Source organism: Chanos chanos, chromosome 1, assembly GCF_902362185.1.
Source record: "Chanos chanos chromosome 1, fChaCha1.1, whole genome shotgun sequence".
NCBI classification, from domain to species: domain Eukaryota; kingdom Metazoa; phylum Chordata; class Actinopteri; order Gonorynchiformes; family Chanidae; genus Chanos; species Chanos chanos.
Window position 1 is genome coordinate 33,037,211 of NC_044495.1, and position 24,582 is coordinate 33,061,792.

A 24,582-nucleotide genomic window follows, 5' to 3' on the forward strand; every position below is an offset into this window, starting at 1 on the left:
GATCATGCTAAGTGAAGTGAAAGAAAAATAATTTCTCTTTTTCACTCGCACATAGGACAGAAGGAGGGCATAGCACAACACATGACATACCATACACACAAATGTTTTCGTCAGCACATAAACACAAGGACAAGCCCACAAGAAACAGACAAGCACACACACAAACATAAACACACACACACACATACAAACACACAAACACACACACAGCTGCTCACGTACACAGATGCTCATACATGCAAGAATGCATTTCTCTCTTCTTCTGTCTCTCTCATTTGCCTTTCTTTTTTGGATAACAAAAAGACGCCAGTCCATCTGAGCATCATGCAGTTGTGTGTTTTTTAGCAGCAGCTTCATTCCCCAACAATCAGACAAATTATGCCATGGAAACACTTTACCATGTCTCTCTGGGAAAGTTAAGAGCACATGACTGTAAATGTTGCAGATGCTATGTTTCTATTCAGTCACGCACAAGAATCCCTTTTCAGCTTTAGGGCTCTGAGCTTCACTGTGTGCGAAGAAAGGGCCAGTAACTGACAGTGGAGCATTCCCACAGACCCCTACACACACACACACACACACACACACACACACACACACACACACACACACACACACAAAGCATCTTTCACAAACATAAAGCAGGTCATGAAGATCTAAGATGACGATTTATAAGTTTCAGTTGCAAACTACTGTTCATTTTCTGCCTGGGGCATCACACAGCTTCAAATATTGTAGACTATTCAAAGAGCTCGATTTCAGGATCATCTATTCATATGACCCAGAACTGAGTTCAAACTGACCAAACCGACCTCGTGAGATCACAATGTAAAACAAAACAAAACAAAACAAAACAAAAACAAAAAACAGGGAACACTTAAAAATTTCTAAAACAGTCAAACCTGACAGCAACAGACAAAAGCTGTGCCGTCTGATGTTAAGACTACATGAGCCACTCAGCAGAATGGTTCACACTGTAAAATAGAAAGAAAAAAAAAGTACTGCAGTGAATGGATTGTGACAGGTTTAAAAAACAACAACAACAACAACAAAAACACATGCAGAATAATTAAAGAGCAGAGAACATAAAACATACACCCGAAAAAGCACTCTGAAAAACAGGCACTCACAGATACCCTGTCACCTACTTCATTACTATCACGGTTATATGTTGACAGTCATCAAAACAGAAACACAATACCATTATAGAAACACAAAATCTGTGCTCTACCGTGCTTACAGTAAATGAACACTGATCTAACAGCCATAACACACTACTCACCCTAAATGCAAACCTGAAACAATTTCAAACCCCATTAATCACAATGTTTTGCATGTTTCTTCATGGCTGAACTACATTATACAATGGACCATAAACAATAGAGTGCCACAGTGACTCAGAGACAGTCACCACTTGTTCAGTGGCCACTTTCTTGTTGACACACTGCACTATATGTATGTGCCTACAAACAAAGCTCCAGAGATGCCAGAGGAACCAGGGCCAAGCTAGGTCATCCAGCCCAAGGCAGCACACTGTCCATGGGATTCAGTCTCCAGCCCGCGCCACTCCTCTGGAGCAGGAGTGAGAGTGTTTAGACACATTAGCCCTACAACAGACCAGTCAGACTAGTGAACTCTGGATGATCTCTCGCTATAAAAAGTCGCATGTGATTCCAATACTGTGGGAAGAGTTTGAACAAATGAAGAGTTTTCATTGGGCATGATGTCGAATCTAAGCAGTCATCGTGTCAGCAGTAGAGTTACTGAAGACCTGATTTTGCCTTGAGATACCAAACATCCACACAGTGATTCCACAGGTGCCAAATAAAGGACTGAATGAAAATGTGACCTCAAATTGAAAACAAGATGAGAGAAAAATAAAATATCATAAATAACTCTCATAACAAAACTTGATTGAATTTAACTAAATGTAACAGGCCAAAAGAGGTTATGTTTTAGTAAACTATCCTGGCAGTTTTAAAATTCATAAGAAGGTTGATAATAACTTAGCATGGCATAAATTAAAACACCACAAAGCAAAGAAGCACTCTGCCTTTATTTACATGTATATGTTCATCACCACTACACAAATCGTATTAAACTGTATAGCTTCAGGGCTGATGATAAATAACGAAGGAATGGGGCTGACATGAAGTCACTAGCGACTAGATCTCATTGGGTTTTATCAGAACATTGCTGTGTTAGGTTGTTCCGGTGAATGCCCAAGAAGAAAACAAACCTCCATGTCTGAGGAGTTCACATACTGTTTGCCCATCACCAACATGAATATATGAGAAAGATGTTATTTTTTTCTCAGTAGCAGCACTGTGCAGATGAGAACTTGTCTCCTCTCAATAACTGGGTCAGTCTTTTAATTATTCCGTACGAGTTATGCCTCAGTGTTTTAATGTTGTGAAATACGGATTAAAAAAAAAAAATACAAAGAACAACATAAAAGTCACAAAGTTAAGCTCTGTGCATCAGCACTACTTGAATAAGACAAGGGGGAGAGAGAGAGAGAGCGCGGAGGTTTGTCAGTGTCAAAGACTGGACACTCCATTCAGACCGAAAACAACAGAAATTCAAACGACTGAGAGTAAGTCTGAGTTTTCCCTTTTCTGACAGCAGATTGGTAGAAATGCCCATCAAAGAGCATACACAAACTCACACTTGGATTAAAAAAAGAAAAAAAGAAACTGTAAGAGTTACTGGCTCCCCATACACAGCAGGACACTGCATAAATGAGTCTGAATTAGACACACCACATATTCACAGATGCATCTCATCATTTTTAATGGGCTCGTTACTCATACGGGGAATGGGAGTACCATGTTATATTTTAAAATACCCTTTGTGTGTAATTAATGTTGAACCGAGCACCACTTCTTAGCCTTAATGGATAGGAGCTCATTCGCTACGCAAAACTGTTTATGAAGTAGATGTGCACTGGCTGCCGTAATGTTGATCTTAATAGATTTACTTCAAATATTTATTAAGTAATTAATATTTATTCAGTGATTTGGAATGTGGAATGAGCTTTTGATATGCTTCGGCTGATTGGTGTGAGCCAAGCAGTGGTTTAGCATCAGACTTGTTGAGCGATCAGTAAAAAACCTGCTACTTCCATGCAACAGCCAGTTCAACAAACCAGTTCGCACTAGTCATGTTATCATCAGCGTAACATCTGGAGGATTAAAGAGACAATACAGTGACTATACCACAGAATCTTTCTCCATATCCTAATTCTCTGCTGCAGTAGATAGGGAAGATATGCATCTTTGAAAGGACTAGCTTTTCAGTCCTAGATCAGGCCTATCCCATGACTTTAAATATAGAATCTCCTTTTCAAACCTGCACACGGCTTCATCCGACTCTCAGAAAACTATTGTTTATTTTTCTCAGCGAGAACCATTGGAGCGCTTATTCGTCCACTCAGCCTATATTTATCGTAGTATTGACAAACACTACATAGTGGGCTCATTTTCTATATGCAGTAATTATAAACATAGGCTAAATAAGGTAACGTTTAAAGATAAATCAATAGTTTGCCACGAGTCTTACGCTCTTGCTTTCATAATGATTTTCAATAGCTTCTTCAGTTAAGATGCTTTTGGGAAACACATTGCAAACTAAACATGCCTCTTAAGATGACCTCTACAATCATCTTAGGTTAAAGATGCTTTTGGGAAATGAAGGCATCCAGCCAAGCCAAACTAGGACTGTAGATGGCTGTTCAGTGGAGATGAAAATCTCTCCTCCTCCCCGTCTCTGGATAATAAAACAGGATTAAGATATGGTAGCAGAAGCATCCTGACAGTCCGTCACAGCCATGGCTTGCCATTCGTTTCTCAGACACTGGTGCAAACACAAACTATGCGTTGTCTTTAAAGACAATGCTTTTCCACAGGACTGGAGCGGTCAATTTTAGGTCACGACAAGTTGTGGAATGTACATGTTGAGCAAGAATCCAAATAAGAAAATTCTTAGTTTGAAATGAACTAGACATCTGTAAACTTGCTAATAGAGCCACTTATCACGTAACCAAAAATGCTTGTGTAACTTCTCTATATTCCTTCATAAGTCTGTAGTTCAGCCATACTAGATGGACCATGAAAGATTTTTCATTTTTTTGTAATAGGCTTCAAATAGGTAATATTGTTCCACTCTTAAACATTACTTCTGGGCCCTTCACGTATAAAATGACCCGATAAATGAAAATGATATGGATAGACGCTTTTGTAAGACCACGTCTCCACGAACTATAATCTTCACACAGTATATTCTCCACTGCAAACCTTGATCCATGAAACAATACAGTATTACAGATATAGATTCATTTTTCTCTGTGAAAAGCTCTAGGGTGACATTCACAAACCAGCTTTTAGTATTGTGTTTCTCAGTAAATGGTTATATATTTCCCTCAGCTATGTACTTTCTCATGAGAGCTGCACATCAGGCAGTCTCCAGGTCTCTGTCTCTGTAATTGCTTTGTTAGAATTGGTGCGCTGCCGCGCCTCGTGGCCTAGGAGATTTAATAATTCTGTGGTGACCCCGATCTCCCAGCACCAAGGTCTGTGCTGAGGAATCTCTTATAAAGTACCAGTCAAATAAAGGTATAAAGCAAGAAAAAAGTTCAGTCCACCGCCTTTGGCTGAAAACCCGTCCTTGTTCATTATGTGTCTGGACAATGTATAATATGGCTACCGTTGGCAACACAGTGAGCGTGACAAGTTTTGGTTTCATCTTTCTGTCGTGCTGGAACAGATGCTATTTCAAAAGACGGAGCTATTTTAAGCATTTTCCCATGTGCACTTAGGAAGCGGGATGCTAGATGCAATTTGGGTTGTGGGAAGGCCATTTCATGTGATGACATTTCATCTAACAGATATTGCAGTTTGATTGGTAACAGTCAATGAAACTGAAAAAAAAAAAAAAAAAAAACCAACAACAAAAAAACCCACATCAGTGGAGAATAATCCTATTCCTATTCCTGGCGGACAGGAGCGTCCCCAGATAGCAAGCCGACATTGAAAAAATAGTGATTTTCCACCTGAGCCTTCATTATGGTTGAGATTGAAATCTCAATGCTAAATACATGTTGGATCACCATTACAATACCGATGAAACCCGACAGTATCGGCACGTTAAGAAGCACGATGTAAAATGAAATTGTTCAGGGTTTTTTTTGCGTACGGAAGAAATCGCACACATACGTGATGATGAGCGAGGTGGTGAAGAGTAGGGTCGTGAGCAGTCCTCTCTGGCACTCGGCGTTCTTCCTCTGTCTCTGGTGCATCTCTCCGCCACAGTTATCACAGCAGCGGCACAAGCAGAAGAGCAGGCCGACCAGCGGCAGTAACACGGCAAACAGTAGTCCGAAGACGGCACATACCACGAAGCCTATCTCATAGTAAATCACCTGCACAAAAGAAACCAAAGGATGGGTTTAACCAGTCGTTTCTGTTTGGTTTACACATTTAACCAGCAAGTTTCTATTTGGTTTACACATTACAATGTGCTCCAGGAAGGCTCGCTAATGTTCGCTCTTTCAGAGGTCTGACAAGTTAACACACTGGGGAAGAGAGGATTCTATACAACAATCAGCTATACACAATATAGATTAAACCTTCTGTTTACAATTAATAAACGTATAAGAAAATAAAAAATAAATTGTGGCAGTGGTATAACTGATTATGATGTACATGGATGCACATGGCAGTAATAAACGATCTTACTGATTGTGATTGCTAGTGGTGATGACAGTACAAGATGCTACGATGTCCTAAAGGAACGTTAGCCCAACTCGACTGTATGTTTTAGAGGTCAGGGTTGTGGTGTGTAAATTAAACTGGTTCACTAGAAGTGTTGAAAAACTCCACACTAAAACCAAAACCAAACAGAAACCCTACACATTCAAATCTACTGATTTCATTAACGCTAAATAGTGGTTCATTTTGAATAGCACAAATATTTTTTTTTAAAAGCAAGCGGGACAAAATGCTTGCAGTGGCCACTGTTAGTTCCTCACTTTCACACAGATGGTTAACATCCAAGCATTAACCTCTAATCAAGAACGGTCCACAATAACAGGTTTGGACCTGTGCAATGATTGATACTGAAAAAGGGAAATACAACTCCCAAGGAGCAGGTAACGTGTCACAGTGATGTTAAATGGGTTTTATCAAGGCTGGTGTCTTTGCCCAGATTTATCACTCCTGTCTGAGTGACTCTGGCTCTCTTGAGGCCACTATTACTAACTCCACCTCATTATAATCCTTTTCACAAGCTCTGCTGCTTGTCTCTAAAGGACTTTCCCTCTTGCTACCTGCAAAAAAAAACAAAAAAACCCCCTGCAAATCTCGTATTTTCATGGCCCGAGGGTCTGAAATTGGAGTCGGTTTTTGGAAATCCTGTATGCATGTAATTCCTCATGACAAAGTCACATTGCATCATTAAAGTTATTACAGGCAGGCATGGTCACATTACACTGCAACATAATGAGCTTATGAAGCTTCTCCATCAAATTCAGCCAATTTTGGAACTTCTGAGAGATGTCCTCACGGACAGATTATGGTATTTTATATGGTTATAACAAAGAACTATAATACTGCCATTCATTTCTGAAAGCCAAGTTTTAATCCCTCACTGAAGGTGGCAGATGACACACAGCGAGTCATGAACTGACTCTGAGCAGAGCTGAGGAGGGAACCAGGAGCAGCTAATTGTCAGTCAAGGCACTTGAGCCATAAGAGACGGTGAATGTGTCACTCTTTTCCCATGAGTCTTTCAAACCAAAGCACAGCGGCCTGTGGAGGGAGTTCACCGGGCTGTTATGTGAGGTGACGAAACAGAGATTATAGCTCCACAGAAAAACACACAGAGAGTATCTCCCCCTGAGGAGGTAACTAGATCCCTCAAAGGTGTCTGGATAAGTTGCCTTGGTTATTGTCCAAAAAAGTCAAAACTAATATTAGCCAAAAGCCTTAAAACTAACCTAAAACCCTCAAAACCGACCTATTCCTGAACAGAGATGTCAAATCTAGGGCGAGTCCTGACCGATCTGAGCAATAATTGGCCGTTGGTGTGGTCAATCCCTGATTGGTCCCAGCTCCCTTTACATCAGCACATGGCAGCTTTAGCCTGGCTCATCTGGGCATGAGAATGACTGACTGGGATTAGAGTAAAAAGTGCTGAGGGGGACTGAACAGTGCAATCGAGCTGCTGCCACAGAAATCCCCTGTAATTCAGCCTCAGTGAGAGTCATTTTGGGCTTTAACATACTGGTGAAAAATAAACCATAATTTAAGAGGGAGGCATCTCTGGCTCTCTGTGGACCAAATTACAGAGAAAAAGAGGTTTATTCAAGACATGCAGTTACAGTGAAACAACAACAGTTCAACTCAGCACACATGGGTTTAGTCTATAAAGGTGTAATAAAAACTCTACAAGTAGTTTATTAAAAAAAAGCATCATTTGTGCAGAAGGTCCTTGAACATGACATGACATCTCAAAACAGGAAGACAGATTTCCTGTTGAAAAATACACTAGACATACTCCATCTTCTGTGCTGGATGTAGCAGTAACAACATGGTAAGACTGCTTTATGGACAGTCTCCTAATCCGTACTGCAGTATGACTACAATAAGATACTTGTCATGTTGTGATTAAAGAAGGTTAGGATGAAACTGTGCAAAACTGGTTATGGACGGTAAAGGGGGCTGAAAGGCAGGGTATGCTGAGTGGGTATGTGTGTGGGGGTTAGGGAAAAGGGCACTGGTTAGAGCCTGTCTGAGTGGAGAAGAAGAGGATTATAAAGTAGAGGAGGAGTTTGTGGCTTTTAGGTGGGTATTGTAGGTAAGGGGCGATGATTAAGGACAAACTTTACCTGCAGTGTCAAAACAATGTTCTCTGGCTGTGGGAGGGGCCAGATGGTGAGAAGCATGCAGAAAAGAAAGAAAAAAAGAACAAAGACAAAACAAACAAATAAATAAATAAATAAAAAACAAGCAGGAGAGATGGTCAAGCAGTCAAACTGAGAAGAAAAAGCAACATAAATACTTAATAAAATTTGGAAACCTGCTTAATACAACTATTCTTAAGGCATAAGTGTGTTCCAATCCCATAACCCAATGTGTACAACATGAGTTGTTTTTATTTACTAAGTTATTTTATTTGGAGTTTACCCAGTTTTTTGTACCTATATTTGACAAGGTGAGGAGAATTAAACTTCTATATTGCGGAAGCAACAGTTTAAGGCATGGACTTCCTATAGGTATTGACATACAATGCGAAACAGAGCATCCTAATTGCTCTCTACCATCAAGTGTATAACATACAGGTACACCATCCATGTCCCACATCCCATCCCTAACTTTAATTTACACGTATTCTTTTAACTGACACTGTGAGCATCTCACTCATAGTGACTTAGGAGTCTTACTCTCTGTGTCTCACTCTTTCAGGAGCATGCCCCTAGAGCCACTCTGAGGTTACATCCCACGCTTAGGGACACGCTTAGGGACACCATTATTCTTGGGATCCAATCCCATAACCTAATAGTTACTAACCCACTTCCCTTAACACCACACCGCAACTGCTATGGCACTGTCAGCCTACCCCCTTTTGTTTTTATTACTGACTTTTCCCCCCTAAATCTCTCCCATTCTGATAAAAATAGTGACTAAAACAAGGGAAACAATAGAAAATACTGCTAAATTAGAACCTGTTATTGTAGAACAAAACTTACTCTTCCTTCCTTTGTTTGTTATGGGTGTTGATGCCAGTAGCAATTAGAGCTCTTTAGGGCACAGTCACAGAACAAGGAAGGCTCTCTCCTCAACTTTCACAGACAATTAGCAAATTAGTCTAGAATAGGTGCTGAGAGACAGCGCCCCCTAACACACATATACACACACACACAGAAAAACACACACTATTACCTTCTGGTACTCAGATTGTATAGCCCCGAATTCATCCTCAACGATTCGGATGACGAGATCTGAAAGGACAGGAGAAAACAGAGTCAGTGTGAGCATGGGCCCTTGCACGGCGGAGCTGTCAGTGACACTTACGTAAGTGAGTTCATAACCAGCATGAAAGCACCAAAAACGCTCCCACTGTGGAGGAGCATTTCCAGTCATCACAAACAGACAAATAAGACCCCCCCCCCCCCAAAACTACAGACTCTGCCCTAGCAACGTCTTATCAATCAATGAGTTTTATTTGTTTTCACTAGTATCAAAAATATCCAAATAACTTCACAAAGTGTCCTTTGAGAATATTCTCCAATAACTGTACACAGAGGGCTTGTCCTCAGTATGGCACTGAGATGAATTAATTAGCAGAAGAAGTGAACCAAAGTCAAACTAGTGCTACATGTTTACTCAAATACCTCAAACATATTCTTAAGAGAGTCATACAGCATGAACGTTACGATCACTGGACAACTGCGATTACGATTACTCCAGTAGTTAAAATGAAGTAGCAGACCTGCTGAGTTCAGACCTGAGAAAAGGTGTGAGAGGAGTGAGTGTACGGTTCACTGGTTCCTCCTACACTCATACACATCCAGTAATGAGATTCATTTCAAAGCCCACAAGCACAGATCAGCTGGCAGAGGGAAAGGTTATCACTACCCTTGTCTTATGTTTCACATATCATAGGTGTCAGCATCAGTGATTAGGCTGCTGGAGCGAACGCACAGACACACTCCTATCTTCTCCTCAGTGAAAAATCTTCCCACACATGAAACAGGTGGAACCCTGTGATGCGTATTACATACGTGCAAACTCAAGGTATTTTTTCAGATCAATATAGCCAATGATGATATTATTAAATTGGAAATTCAAATAGAACATGAACATTTGAATGAAATCTCAACCCTGTCCTAACCCTCCTGTAAGTGTAATGTACATCTTAACACTACCACTATGCATTTCTCTGTGGCTGTTGCTTAGTTACTAATGGGCAGTTATTTAGTATACTGAGATGAGATTCTTAACCATAACGGCATAATGCAAGATCATTGGAAATGTCATGTCTAAAAAAAAAGTGTGCAATGATTGAAAAGGTTTAAGAGTAACCAACAGCACACACCACGAATAAGTGAACAGTTTCTGACGGAGAAAGAGGGGGATGAAGTGAGAGAGATAGAAAGATGCGGAGGGGGAGATTTCCCCTCCTCTTGGTGCAATGCAGGGGTTTTCAACCCAACAAGAGCAGTAGAAGAGATTGTGGGGTAAAAAAAAAAAAAGTGCTAACGTTAAGACTGTATCCAGGGGCGGGGGGTTGAAAGACACGTGCTCTTTTGTTCTTTCTTTTTCTTTGACAAGACGGCCAATCTGTTATTCATGACTGGACTGCATCTTTAAAGGAGTTTCCTCAAGGCTTTGCTTTCACTTCATTAGCTGCTTCTTTATTACATATCAATGTTCTGAGGGAAAAATGGACAACTTAAGTGGGGGGGGGGGGGGAACGTGCTTTTAGCCTAGACTATAAGGAGAACTGACCTGCCTTAATGAGGTGCTTCTTCTACATTCTCTCCATGCGTTTCACTCATACACTCTTGTGTAACAGTTCCCCTGAATCTGTTTGAATGAGAAACTGCAAACGGCTAGCTCAACTCCAAGCCCTCTGACAATCTCAGCGTCAGAACCCCAAACCGTGACCTTTCATGACTCAGCAGATGCTAATCATCGGCCAGTTATATGTGAATATCCACCAGACACACATTCATAAGTAAATCAAGCTTTTTAGTATTCCCCGTCTTGTCACTGGCAGGCTTACTCTAAAGGATTGCAGGTGGTTTCATCATTCTCATTGGGAAGAAAAAAAGAAGATTAGAGCATGTAAGATATTGTTAATCCAAAAAGTTTTCACACACATGCAGTCTTGCAGTAATCACTCAGCCCATGACAGACTGTTAGTTTTGATTTGGAAGTTTAGTTTGACCTTGAGTACAGACATCCTCATGTCTCTACCTTCAGGCCAGTGCTCATGTGTAATTCTTTTAAAGGGAAAGTGAGTTCACACACATGAAAAAAGCATAGTAAGACCAACACTGATTGCTTTTGTTTACAAAATTTTTGCTATGCTTAAATTGCCCATATTCAGCTAATGTCTTGAACAAGCGTAATTCGACCATTGACACTATGAGCAAGATTATTGGCAAGCTTTTTCAGAGGCTGGGTGAAAAACAAACAAACAAACAATAAATAAAATGTATTATCACTGCTATTCAGAGTACGCCTAGCAGAACTGATATTTCTAATTAAATATATGTCTAATCAGCTCACCCAGAGCTGAATTATTTCTTTCAATGACATAATCAAGTTTAATGAGAGTTTAATTGTATTCATGCTTCTGATCAAAACAACTATGGACTGAATTAGGATTGAAAAAGTAACAGCACAAAATCAGTTAATCATATTCATAGTACTACTGCTGATCATTACAAGCTGTGTGTGTGTGTGTGTGTGTGTGTGTGTGAGAGAGAGAGAGAGAGAGAGAGAGAGACATCTGTCACCTCCAGACAGCTTCATCCCTTTAAACACAGAGATGAGTGTAAAGAGAGGAGGAAAGAGGGTGAGAAGCAAAAGAAGATGAGAGGAGAAGATGGAAGGACAGATAGAGCAGAAGAGCACGATAAACTCAGAGGACGAGTAAAGAAATGGGCAGAGAAAAAGCAGGAGAGATCGAAAGAGATACATCAATAAAGGAACACGTAAGAAGGCGAGGAAAGGAGAGGAGGTGAATAGAATAACAAGAGAAGAGAGAGAACAGGGGACTGGAGACAGAGGAGAGTTAGGAGAGGTTGACACAAGTCTGTCCATATTCATTATGTATTGATCACATTATGTGATACTCTTCCAACAGACTGTCTTCTAACAACACACACACACACACACACACACACACACAGAGAGAGAGAGAGAGAGAGAGCGCCCTCCAGCATACACCTATAAATACATTACCATCACTCATGTGTCTACCACACACACATAGAGCTGTGTGTTGGTGCTGCATGTCGAGAGAGGCACTGGTCCATGGGCTTCATCTGGCAGTGCACTAGTGCTGATCCAGCCTTCTGCTGTGCCCTGATTAAATAACACAAAACTCCACAGACTCCACACAGTTCCCACACAGACTCCACACTGACTCCACAAAGATTCCACACTGACTCTACACTGACTCCACACAGACTCCACACAGACTCCACACTGACTCCAGCTGCTCATCGCTTACTGTGGATCGCCAGGGCTTCATCACCCTGTTCCAGCCACATACATCTCCATGTATTGCTTTTGTCATACGTCATTCATTCCTCTAAACAACTTATATCCATTCAATCTGTTCATCCATCTTGACGTGTATTCTTCTAATCATCTACCCTGTTTCCTTTTGGTCTCTTCATCTATCTGTCCATCCTTATTTATGTTGCATTTGTCTATACCCATCTGCACATCAGTCTATACAGCTCATTACGTCTGGGACACATTAATGTGAAACAGCCCAACACTGACATGCTGGCCATCGAATTTCAAGCTTTACACCACACAAACGCACAGTGAATCCCTCTTATTGTGACGTTCTCGTTCCCTTCTCCCACCTTTACTTCTCTATCTGTGAAATCCTCTTGTACTCATGTACTCCCATTCCTCCATAGGTCTTTCAGATCACACTGTAAACAGCAGAAAGGTTCAGAGTTCAGAGCACCACTGAATAACAGTAAATACGGTTCACGGTTCATCTCCACACAGGGCACTGGTTAATGGAGTGTCTCTTTTCAGTTCCATTTGTCAATTTAAAATGACTTAAAACTTACCCTAAATCAACAATAACTCTTCCTATATTCCAAATAATGGATTTTGTGCTAGCAGTTATTTGTAGGTTTATAGACAGTGGTAATATAGACAGTGGTGATATAGACAGTCTTGAGTTGCTTTGACAGTCCCATTTTGATGCTTCAAAGAGGCTCCCTAGAGAGTGTAGAGAAAGCTGTTTGGAGATGACGTGTGTGTATGTGTGTGTGTGTGGGTATGTGTTTGTGTGTGTGGAAATATGTCACAGCTTTTGCGTACTGTGTCACTAAAGCCCTGCAGAATCACCATAATGCTTACTGTGCCATAGACATCCTGCCTGAGTCTCTTTCTCCCTCTCTCTCTCTCTCTCTCTCTCTCACTCCCTCTCTCTCTCTCTCTCTCTCTCACTCTCTCTCCCTCCTTCTCTCTCTCTTCCCCCCTCCTCCTTTCACTCACACATTTACACTGTTTCAAACACACAGGCACGTTCCTTTGACAGAGAGCAGTTGAAGAGCTTGAAGCCTGTGGATGAGAGGAGTGCTAAAACAATCCGGCCTCATGGGTTCCTCCACTTACACACTAGCTCACTGTACTGCCAGCTACACGCTGCAGGTGCTTTTCCCCTTTCTGCTGGGGTCTCAGTGTACCATTCCTCCCTGAAAAGACTACAGGTTTCTGATTGATTCTTCATCAATGAAAGAAAACTCGTCGTTAACTCCTGTTTTTCATCCCATTCACCGCTACACAAATTCTCCTTTCTTCTAATCCACCTCTTCACTCATCCATCGAGCGTGATGCTCACTCACACCCCCACAGTTTCCCTTAAGATGTGTAACCATATCTTGACTTGTGTGGGAGGAGAGTGGGGGCGGTGCCGAGTGTTATTTTCACGGGGGAATTGAGTCTTTCTTCAGTGAATTCATTCGAAAAAATGTTATACATTTAATCGTATTATTATGCATATTTTATGAGGAGATCTCCCATAGGTGGCGACAGAAATATGCAGGTGAGAACACATTTGTAAGTCATAACAATTTACATTATTATGTCACACCAGGGAAAAGAAGCGAACCACGTCTCCTTTACATGACATTAGTCTCATACACGCAGGGCATTCCTGAGGGAAAATGAGAGATGAGAGGAATGTATCTAATGCATCATTCGGTTAGAAAAAAATCACTGTGCTAGTGGCCAGACCAGTTTTAAAACACAGTAAACTATGTCACTCAGGTGGGAACAGGAAAAGGACCATTGTGCTAGACAGGAACAATGTCCTAGATACAAACAGACTACTGTGATGACCAACAATCACACCAGATAATCAGATAATATTTTTAAAAAAACAACAACATATTCTTAAGACAGCAATGTAGATTAGTCAGCTCAAAAAAAAGAGAAGGATTCAGATGCATAACACTAGCAATACAACTTATAGTTTTACACTGTTTTTGATCACAAATGTGATAGTGGATCATACCGTTATCAAAATAGGTCGGTTAGCTATCCTGTGTGTGTGTGTGTGTGTGTGTGTGTGTGTGTGTGTGTGTGAGAGAGAGAGAGAGAGAGAGTGAGTGTGGATGTACGTGTGTATACATATGCATATGTGTGTGTGTTTGCTTGCAGATGTGTATGTGTACATGCATGTGTGCATTTGTGCATGTGTGTGTGTCTGTGTGTGTGTAAGCGTGTGGAGTCTAAAGATAGCCTCATTGCTTAATTGATGTGATTGATGCCTATGCTCCAGTGCAGTTAGCTGTGCTGTGTAATGAATTGAAACGAGTGTCTATCATCAGTGGAGCAATTTCAAATATTGCACTTATACATTAAACCTGGCTATGGGGCAGCACTATACCTCAGACAGGGGATGAAAAAATAAACAAAAATTCAGACAAACTGATATTGTCTTCTGGGTATTTCTGATCTGGTTAAAGCACTGTTCATTTATAAGTACTGTGAAAAATGATCTTTTGAATTTAATGTGCTTTCAAATCATCAGGTCTATTTTAACAGTCAACTCATATGGGATCCTTTATTTTGCCTTTTACTAAATCACAGTTGGAAAGACTTAAGATGTGCTTTTTGTTAATGCCCAAGAATTAGAGGGCACCGGGGCCAGGAAACGGGAGAATGATCCTGACGTCTCTATTCTCCAGAGAAGAAAGCATCATCCACATCTGGACAGATTTTCCTTAGGGAAAAAAATCTCTCAGTGTAATTCTCTGCATTACAAACAAAATGTGGGTGAGAACGCAAGACTGAGAAGACACAGAACACGTCGTTTTCTGATGTGTCAAAGAGCTAGAGTCAGCGTAATGTTTAAACCCTTCAAGATCAACATGGTCATATGTTAAACAACACTCACTGTTATTTGGAGATTTCAACATTGACAGTCTGTTGTCAAGACTCTCAGAGACAGACACTCCAATTATTAACAAAAACTCTTCAATGACGCTGATATTTCAGAGAGAGAGACAGAGAGACAGACAGAGAGAGAGAGAGAGAGAGAGAGAGAGTGAGAGAGAGGGTGGGAGAAGGAGAGAGGAGAACATCAAGGCTCCTTTTGTATGAATTTCCTCTCATAGGGCAAAGGGGAGAACAAATCAACTGCAAAGTCAAATTTTAATACTTACGTGGGCTTAAAAAAAAAAAAAAAACGACTCACAGACAGTTTAGAAGACATCCATGAATAATAGGATTACACATCAGAATTTGTATAGATGAGAGATCCCTTTCCATAGCAGTTTTCCGTGCAGCTATCTCCTCTGCATATGTATGCTAAAAGCCCCTGGGAGATGAGATGCTCCAGGATAAGGGTTAACTATGTTGTCAGCCATCTCCACTCTTCCAAACAAAGCTATCTACACACAGCAAACAGCTCTGACGGAGACAGAGTCCAACTCACCCTCTATCACCTCTATTGGGAGCATAAGGGAAGGAGAGGCAGAATTCACTTCAGTCGTTGTGAGATAACTTCTAAAGAACATGAAGTTAGGCGAGAATCCTCCCGATTGCCAAAGGTCTAAAAGCAACGAAGCAGAAATCTAAAACTCCAGCTGAGCCTGAAGACAACCTAAACAAACAAAAAACCTGAGCGTCTCTTCGGATGAAATTATAAAATATTAAGTTCAAAAAGTTTTTTGGGGGGTTATAAAAGTTGAGTCTGCATGAAGAGAAACTCAAAATGTCAAAATGTGTCAAAACGTGAACATCAAAGTCTTATGCTGAAGGAAACATACACCCAACAGACGGATGTATTCCGTGAGTTTATTCAAAAGTTGACAGCGTCAAAATCGTTACTTTTCAATACAATGATGTCTGTAAGAGCATAAGAAATACGCTCCATCATGCCCCAGAGACAGAACAAGTGGAACATCTACCCGAGAAATCTATTCTCTGGTGAACTTCACGGAGAGTAAACACCATACTCTGCACACTACATCAAGTACAATTGGAGCACACAAAGGAAACAGCCTTTATGGTAACCACGGAGCTAGTTACCACGGAGAGGAGAATCCTCTCGCTTCAGCAAAACAGAGACGGGGGAGAGAAAGGGAAGAGACGAAAGCAGAGTTGAAAGCTTGAGATAAGAAAAGTGCAATCTGCTCTTTCATGTGAATACCCCAGTGCTAATAAAAAAGGCATTAAGTGCCTCAGTGGTTTTAACCCACAGTTAGAAAATTCAACACAGTCTACTCAAGACAAGCTGAAGGCCTCCAGTGTCACAAAGAGGTAGACTGTGTGACACTGTTTCCACTGGGATCCTTTATCCTTTAAGAAGACTGTGAGTTGTGTGTGTGTGTGTGTGTGTGTGTGTGTGTGTGTACGCAGAATGTGACTGTGAGTGTGTGAAGGACACCACAGAGTAAGTGAATTAAAGCTGAGACCTTTGTCTATCCATGGGAGAGCATAAGTTCCCCAAAATCAATAACTGATGGCCACAGTGTTCCCAAATGGTGGCTTAAAAAAACAAAACAAAACACTAACAACCAACGGGCAACCGTCTTTCTCTCCACGAGATGTGTTTAATTGTCATGGGTCCTGAAAAAAATGACAGAACCAGCTGATTAATGCAACTTTCTCTGGCTTGTTTTCTTCACTCCATTGAGTCCTCCTCTCTCCCTGTGGGAGATCCCCTCAGAGGCAGCATTTCCATAATGTTGCATCTTTATTTCCTTATTAATGATAATCATTAAGACCAGGCCTGGTGAGAAGGCTGGAAACACGACTGAGAACACACATGTTCACTACTGTGATGAAACTCTGTACAAACACATAAAGGGACCAAATGGAAAAGTGTCAACTTCAGACAAGTTTTCTCTCGTGGGGGATACTTCCTTCACCGTCTGTTCCTGTTTGTCCCTTCTCTTAGAAACAGACGAGGAAGTAAAAGAGAGATGTTTCTGAGGCAAAGCTCAGGGCAGCAGGATTCAGTCTTTAAGGTGACAGTTCCTACAAGTATTTGTTTCAGAAAAACACTACAGTGCTTGATTTAAAATATGACTGCATGCCAAACTGACCAGTTAGTGTTTGCTACATCAGGCATTGCAGTATGTTTAAGATGAAATCTATATGGTATGCAACCTTTGGAGACCGGTATATAGAATACTCCTGAGAAATCGTATTTGGAAACAAAATAAATAATCTGCTCAACCACAATCCTCTCATCTCATTGTCTCTAAATCCACTTGTGCCTGGTACTTCATTCTATTTGAGCTGGCGGCATTCTTGACAGTTCTTGAGTAAACGTGCCAAGTTTCTGGTTAGCACTTTGAGGAGGCAGATTTCTGCAGACCTGTAACTGGAGTAAGGTATCTAACCAACCGCTGTGTCTTTCTCAGTGACCTTATGGAGAGCAAAAGGGACATCTGCCTTAATGAGAATTCAGAGTCTTTAAATTCATTAAGAATGGCTGACTGGCCTAAAGACAGTGCCGAGATTTTATATGGCAAGAACAGCAGGAACATCTGTTTTTTGTGATATAACGTATATTGGAGAATGTAGCAAAGATTTATGACTCTAAATGAAACTTAAGTCAATAATAAGAAAACAACATTGTTGTGAGTGGTCTCTGGAACTGGATGGAGCTCCACTTGTTTAAATGTGTTGACATTTGTAGAGATCAAAGCTCTGGATACTCTGATAGCTGTCAAGAAAGATCATACTCAGATTGGTTTAATGTCAACAGTTTCCTCCAAATGAGGAGAGAATCTACTGGTCATTTTCCAATTCCTGACATGCACAGTCTTCCTTGCATTAGTTTGTCAATGGTTTCATTAAGAAGCGGAGAATAAACAGAGAATATGATAAGACACTAGATTATGTCATGTGTCTTTCTGGCATAAGCAAACTGTCATCTATCTCAGTGGGTCAGCCCACTATAAACTACGTGGCCTACTTTACTGTTGATTTTGAAATGTGTCTGTATTATTTTTAGGTCCACATTCAAGGTTAATGAAGTGGGCCGCAGAAACTGTGTTAGTTATCAAAGGTGATTATTTTTGTGCATCCATCATTCCAAAATCCAAAATGCATGTGTCTTTCTGTCTGGATCTTTTCAAAAGCAGGGAGAAAACTTTCCTATGTAGCACACTCCTAATTCTAGGACATGGAGCCTACTGGAACATTCTGAGTGCTGGAGAAAACTGGCTTTATGTCTTATTCAATTGCTATTGGCTAAGCCACCAATGACTACCTTACAAAGATATCTGCTAACACTCTCATCACTATCAAATAATACATGAACACCTACTCTAATGGGACAGGGCACTTGGAGAATGCACCTAATGAATATTTGACACAGAAGTGGATATATCTCCAAGGAGCTCTGTTTCCTACAGTGTGGAGGCAGTGGAAAATCCAGTGTCTGAGATTCATGGCAGGGGGGTTGATCTGTGGTCTCTCTCTCAGAGCCAACCAGGATACAGACAGTGTAAGGAATTAAGTGTACTCGTTCAGCGACAGGTAAACACAATCCCTCTAGATTAACATCCGCTTACTGTGTCTGACACCCGGCTGCTATGGTAACGCTGACAGTCAGATAAATAAAAGTTCAGAGGCGTTATTGATTGGGAAAGGTGTCTAAATCCAGACCACTCACACCGGCTTAGACAGTGAGAGGGAGAGAGAGAGAGAGAGAGGGAGAGAGAGAGAGAGAGAGAGAGAGAGAGAGAGAGAGAGAGAGAGAGAGAGAAAGAGAAAGAGAGAGATGCCTTGACTGTGGTTGCTACTCTACAAAGGGAGTACAGCACTGTCTCACCCACAGTGGAGACCATCTCCGTCCACACTGTTTCCAGGTTCAGGAAGAGTGTTTGATAAACCTACCGGTTGCTGTATGAGACACATAGAGGACAATGCTAGTTCCATAGGCAGGTTACACAGAAAGGAGCACATGTAAAAATATGACATGTGACACTGTCAAAAAAGCTTCCATTCAAGTGACAAAAAAAGATGAAAACAGCCGTGTCCTCTGAGAACTAGCCAGCAGAGACTGAAAGAGACACAGTGTGGTTGGATTTGATCACAGATGACTGATCATAATGCAAGATAAAGTCCATCCTGGCTAACAGACAGACCAGGTGGTACTGTATAAACTGTCTCCATTTTATAATCTTGATGTGATTTAGCGATAGATACTGTTAATTGCACAGAATTATAACACACTGAAAAGGAAGCCTTCACAATATGAATTTACGTCATGTAGGATTCCCCTCCTCCTCAGATGTACCTGAACACACACAGGTACCTGAACATATACAGGTTGAATTAACTCATATCAGATTTTAGACCAACCCCATTACTTTTTCTCCAATAAACACCGGACAGTGATATTTACATTGGGCCCGTGTTGCGTATGCTGGAATATGTGGCATGGCTGATGTTTCCTTGTGACGTAAGAACAGACTAAACCGGGTTAGATTTGCAATGACAACTGGCCTTGTCATTAATGTCTACCAAGCTCCCAAAGGGAATGCAGTCATCCAAACCAAATGTAAGAGGGGCGCATGAAAAGCTATTCATTCTTCGGCTTACTCTCTCTCTCTCTCTCTCTCTAGCTCTCTCTCTTGTTCTTCTTTGTTTTCTCTTTCTCTCTCTTCTCTGTACTCATCATGGCCTTCAGTCTCATTTCCTCTCAAAATCCAGTCTATGCCAGCTTCAGTCTCTGTCACTGTATCTATTTTTCTCTCTCTTTGTCTCTTTCCCTTTGTCTCTCTCATCCTCTTAAATTTATATTTCTTTCATCCCACATGCTTCCTGCCTGCTTTCTTTCTCTCTTTCTTTTTCTCTTTCTTTCGCTTTTTTTTTAAACTTTTTTTCTTTACCACTCTGACCTACATCTGAGCTACCTTAACGTGCCAAATCTGTAGCAGCCTTTCCCCTGGGCGATGCCCTCTTCCCCTCTCAAAACCCTGGCAGCGCATGCACCTGGCACCATTGGCATTACAGTATTACCTGGAGTTCACCCAAGACACTCACTATCTTAATGCCAAACCCTTATCTTAAGACCGCCTGCAGCTCCTCAGATATGTGACTGCTTGATATAGCCTCATTAAGGGGATTTGAAGCTTCGGTTTTTACTTTAAAGATCTGAATTTTCAGGAGAAGAAGAAAAAAACCCACTTCCAACTCTTAAAAGCTATTGATTGGCAATGGTTAAGGTTATGCTCTGAACACACACACACACACACACACACACACACACACACACCTCTGAATGCTGATTTAGAGGACTGAATAGCTACTGCCCCCTACAAAAAGGATCTGGTTACATAAGACATGCTATAGCCTATAACTGTGGGCTCATTCCAAGTCTTTCAGCATGTGCTTTCTCTTTCCCTTTGAGTTCAATGCTTTGTCTCATTCACTGAGGAAAACCAACCTACACAAAGAAAGAGTGAGAGAGAAAATGTGTGCGTTTGTGTGTGTGTTGCAAATAGGAGATGAAGAGACAGAGAAAGGCAGAGTGAAAGAGAGAGGGAAAGGGAGAGAGAGAGTTAAAGAGATAGATAGATAGATAGATAGATAGATAGATAGATAGATAGATAGATAGGGACAGAGATGGGGAGAGAGAGAGAGATAGAGAGATGGTGGTCCTCTAAAAATAGCCATTTCATTCATCCTCCCATGTAACAGAATACCTGCAGGGCTACCGTCTGATATCCCATAATGCCACAGTGATGCGAGGCGGCATAGAAAAGCTCTTGCCAAGTCTTAAATGTAAATGTGACTGTCACAAAAGCAGCATGAGCTTGTACAGTTATGATAGGCTTAATCCAGACTGTTCGAGTGGAAGCTTAACTATCTGCCATAAAGTATCAGTGGGCAAACAGCACAGAGTAAATCTGCTTCTACCAGCCCTTCTAGAAAACTGGGAGATAGACAGGGCGAGAGAGAGAGAGAGAGAGAGAGAGAGAGAGAGAGAGAGAGAGAGAGAGAGAGAGAGAGAGAGTGAGAGTAAGTAAGTTTCATTAAAGAGATGTCCTCTTGTCTCGTAAACCGTGCTTAATATCGGAGAAGCTCCCTAAAAGCAGAACATTTTCAGTGACACACAGACAGACAAAATGAAACCTAAATCAACGTATATGATCTGATTTCTCAAATCCCTCAGCGGAAATCCTTTACCTACATTTGAAGAATCCCTAACATTGTCTCAGAGCAGAAAGCATTAGTCTTTTCAGTCTTAGAAAAAATAGACAAAGTATAAAACAGAGAACATGCCTTATTTAACAGGGACCTTTTCTTGGCCGTTTCTTCCCTGTCTGGATCAGCCATAACATGGATCTACACTGCCACCATAGGCTGATACAGTAAGACCACATATCATCTCTATTGTTCTTTTGTCATAATGGCCACACAGTTCTCCACAAACATCCATCTTTTCCTAATCACGCATCTAAACGGGCTTGCTTCCATGCCGCAGACAGGTTGTAATCTTCTTAAAGTGGTCTTGTCGTTTGGCAGCTGACCAAGCCAACAGATAAAATACATCAGTGCTGAGTGGTGCGGCAAATCTATGGCCCACAGCGTGAGCGCAAGAGAGATTTAGAGCTTCCCCAAACTTTAAAACTTAATCGCATCCAGACAAGACGGTATGGTTAGCCGTGTCTACGTCAGAGATAAGACTTTGACACTATGGCCTGTGAATGATACTGCCGGAACTTAATGTGTCTTTGAGCCTGATCCAGGACCTGTGTTGCTTTTTAATTCATACTAAGGAAGTGTGAGACAGAGGTGTGGAAAACTGACTCTTGATCAGCTCTTGAAAGTTAGTTATCACTAAATGCATCAGAGTCAGACTGTAGCACTAAGTTCTACTGTAGTTTGATCACGGCAGAAAAAAAAACAACATGAAAGAAATAACAAGAGTGAAGACATATCTATGTAAAACGCAACCCTTCTGTGTACGCACTCACTGATGGATTAAAAAAAAAACTGGAAACAATTTACTAAAATGAGGTCTCATTTTTCTTAGTGTGAATCAAAAAGATACATGTTTAGTTGGCACTTGGCTTCTGGGCAGTCAGCTGGCACAGCGTCGACTGAGGATGATGCCCGCCTAAATCCTGGGGCATGCCACTGCTGTGGGCATCAGAGTCATACTAATGACATGACAGAGTGTGACAAGCACAGATACAGAGACACAGATTATAATATTCCACGTACATAGTGGCTCTACTCCATGGCCCATTAGCCTGGGTAGCACTGTACAGTAAGAATGTAAAGCGTATAAACATCCTCTGTTCATTCATTTACATGAGAAGATGGAAACGGAGTGGAGTGCTATGACAATACACACGTTTTATAATGTGTTAGAGTGTTATAGCAGATTAACTGAACGGAAACTAGTCAACAGTGGTAAGAGAGCTGGAGCAAGTGGTACAGTATTGAAGTAAATTGGACTTAAAAACATATCAATTCAGATATTACTAACAGATTGTGAGATTATGGAAGGACTGATGACAGAGATGAGACTATGGCTGTAGATAGACAGAATAACAGATAGATAGATAGATAGATAGATAGATAGATAAATAGATAGATAGATAGATAGATAGATAGATAGATAGATAGATAGATAGATAGATAGATAGATAGATAGATAGATAGATAGATAGATAGAGAATCTGTAACAATTCTGTGGTTTGTCAAATGTGCCAATCTCTGTCTTCTGTGTGTCCGGCTGGCACAGGATGGCATGACAGCCTACAGGGGCCATGGGAGAGCAGAGGGGGGTCAGAGGGAGGGGGTGTGACAGAGGATACCATCTGTGATAAGAGCCACTGCCCCCCCTCCATTCAAGTGCCCAGCTGTCCTTCACTGCACCCACAACACAGCCCAAGTTCCTTAAAAGGTCGATGCTTTGAAACACAAATTGAATGGTTTTTTTTTGTTTGTTTTTTTTTTTTAAATCCAAGGACCAATCCAATAATTTTACTGACCTCCAGTTGAACTGAACTGAATGGAGGGAAGCAAGGATGAATAATAAATGAGACTTTATGAATATCAGTGATAAGCGGGTATATGAAAAATAGAATATTTGAAGAATGAAGTGCAATATAAGAACACACATCTTCTTTGACACCACTTCGAGAAAAGAAAAGATAAAAAACAAAAACAAGAACCTTTTCAAAGGCTCATCATAGTCAGTGCCGATGGGCCTAAGTCCACACACCTCCTTTAAACAAAGACAACCCAGACAGAGACACCTCACAGCGACCTCTCAGCGCCACTGGCCTGGTTGCTAAGTGCTAGAGGCCAAGTGCAAACATGAATGTGCAAAAATGACTAAAAATCCTGCCGCTTCCTCCCAAAGCTTTTCCCGCTTTATGCTTCGCTTAACGTTTCCGCATACAGACATATGTAGGCCACCAAGAGAAATCGAAATACATTCCCAAGCATGCCTGCTGTTACGTTTCCCTGGAAACTGCCTCTGAAGAATGCGTACATGCTTCTTTTCTCCTGTCCCTTTGTTTTTAAGCACAGTCAGTCTCAAAGCTGCATATTTAACGATGTATGATACAAGAGTGGCCAATAATTCAAGGTAATATCATACTTGGCCTGTTTCCAGTCTCCTTAAGTGGCTTTCTTCTGGTCTCTTTTCCTGAATGACTGTGGACCTAAAAGGATTGGATACATTATAACACATCAGAGGAGGACATCGCTCAGAAGACTATCGGTTCAAACTGATGAAGGGAGCGAAGATTGAGAGGGAGGATTTTTCAGTGCTGCTGTGTGGTAAAGTCTATTATGTAAATGTTCATAATTAATGTTCACAATTGGCTCTCAGCTCCAGTTCTGGGAACCCATAATTTCAGCCTATGTTCACCGGGGTCCAGTGATAACACGTTAAATCACACACCTGATTCTGCTATTCAGGGGTCAAGCGACTCACGGAATCAGGTGAATCAGCTGCGTTGGTGTTAGGCTAGTGCAAAATTCACATGGGTTTCCAGGTCTGAAGACAGGAAGCGCTATAGATGCCAATACTCATGTCATGTACTGGACTAGTCTCTGGGTGGGACTAGTCTCTTTCATCAATGATGTAGTCCTGTGGAATGATGAGCCAGCAAAGCCTGATCTCATTAGACTATAAGAATGCCATCAAATTAAAGAACACTTGCCTGCACCCCTCCTCTCACTGCTCTCACTGCCACCATGGCGTCTATGCTAACAGCCTTGTACAGCAGTCAGCTGGTGTCACATATGCTGCCATATTGAGAAGGAAGAGGGGAGATGGAGGAAACACAGATAGATCATTATCACTGACTCACTTTCACATCTATTT

At 41.2% G+C, this 24,582-nt stretch overlaps 1 protein-coding gene across 1 annotated transcript in view; it reads right to left on the bottom strand.

The window, feature by feature from the left end:
* prom1a (prominin 1a) overlaps positions 1–24,582 on the bottom strand; it is a 47,106-nt gene that overhangs the window by 20,823 nt on the left and 1,701 nt on the right. The window contains exons 2-4 of the mRNA XM_030777949.1: positions 8,940–8,998; positions 7,886–7,912; positions 5,214–5,419 (exon numbers count right to left, since the gene is read on the bottom strand). Of these exons, the coding sequence (XP_030633809.1) occupies positions 5,214–5,419; positions 7,886–7,912; positions 8,940–8,998 (292 nt within the window). The remainder of the gene's footprint in view (positions 1–5,213; positions 5,420–7,885; positions 7,913–8,939; positions 8,999–24,582) is intronic.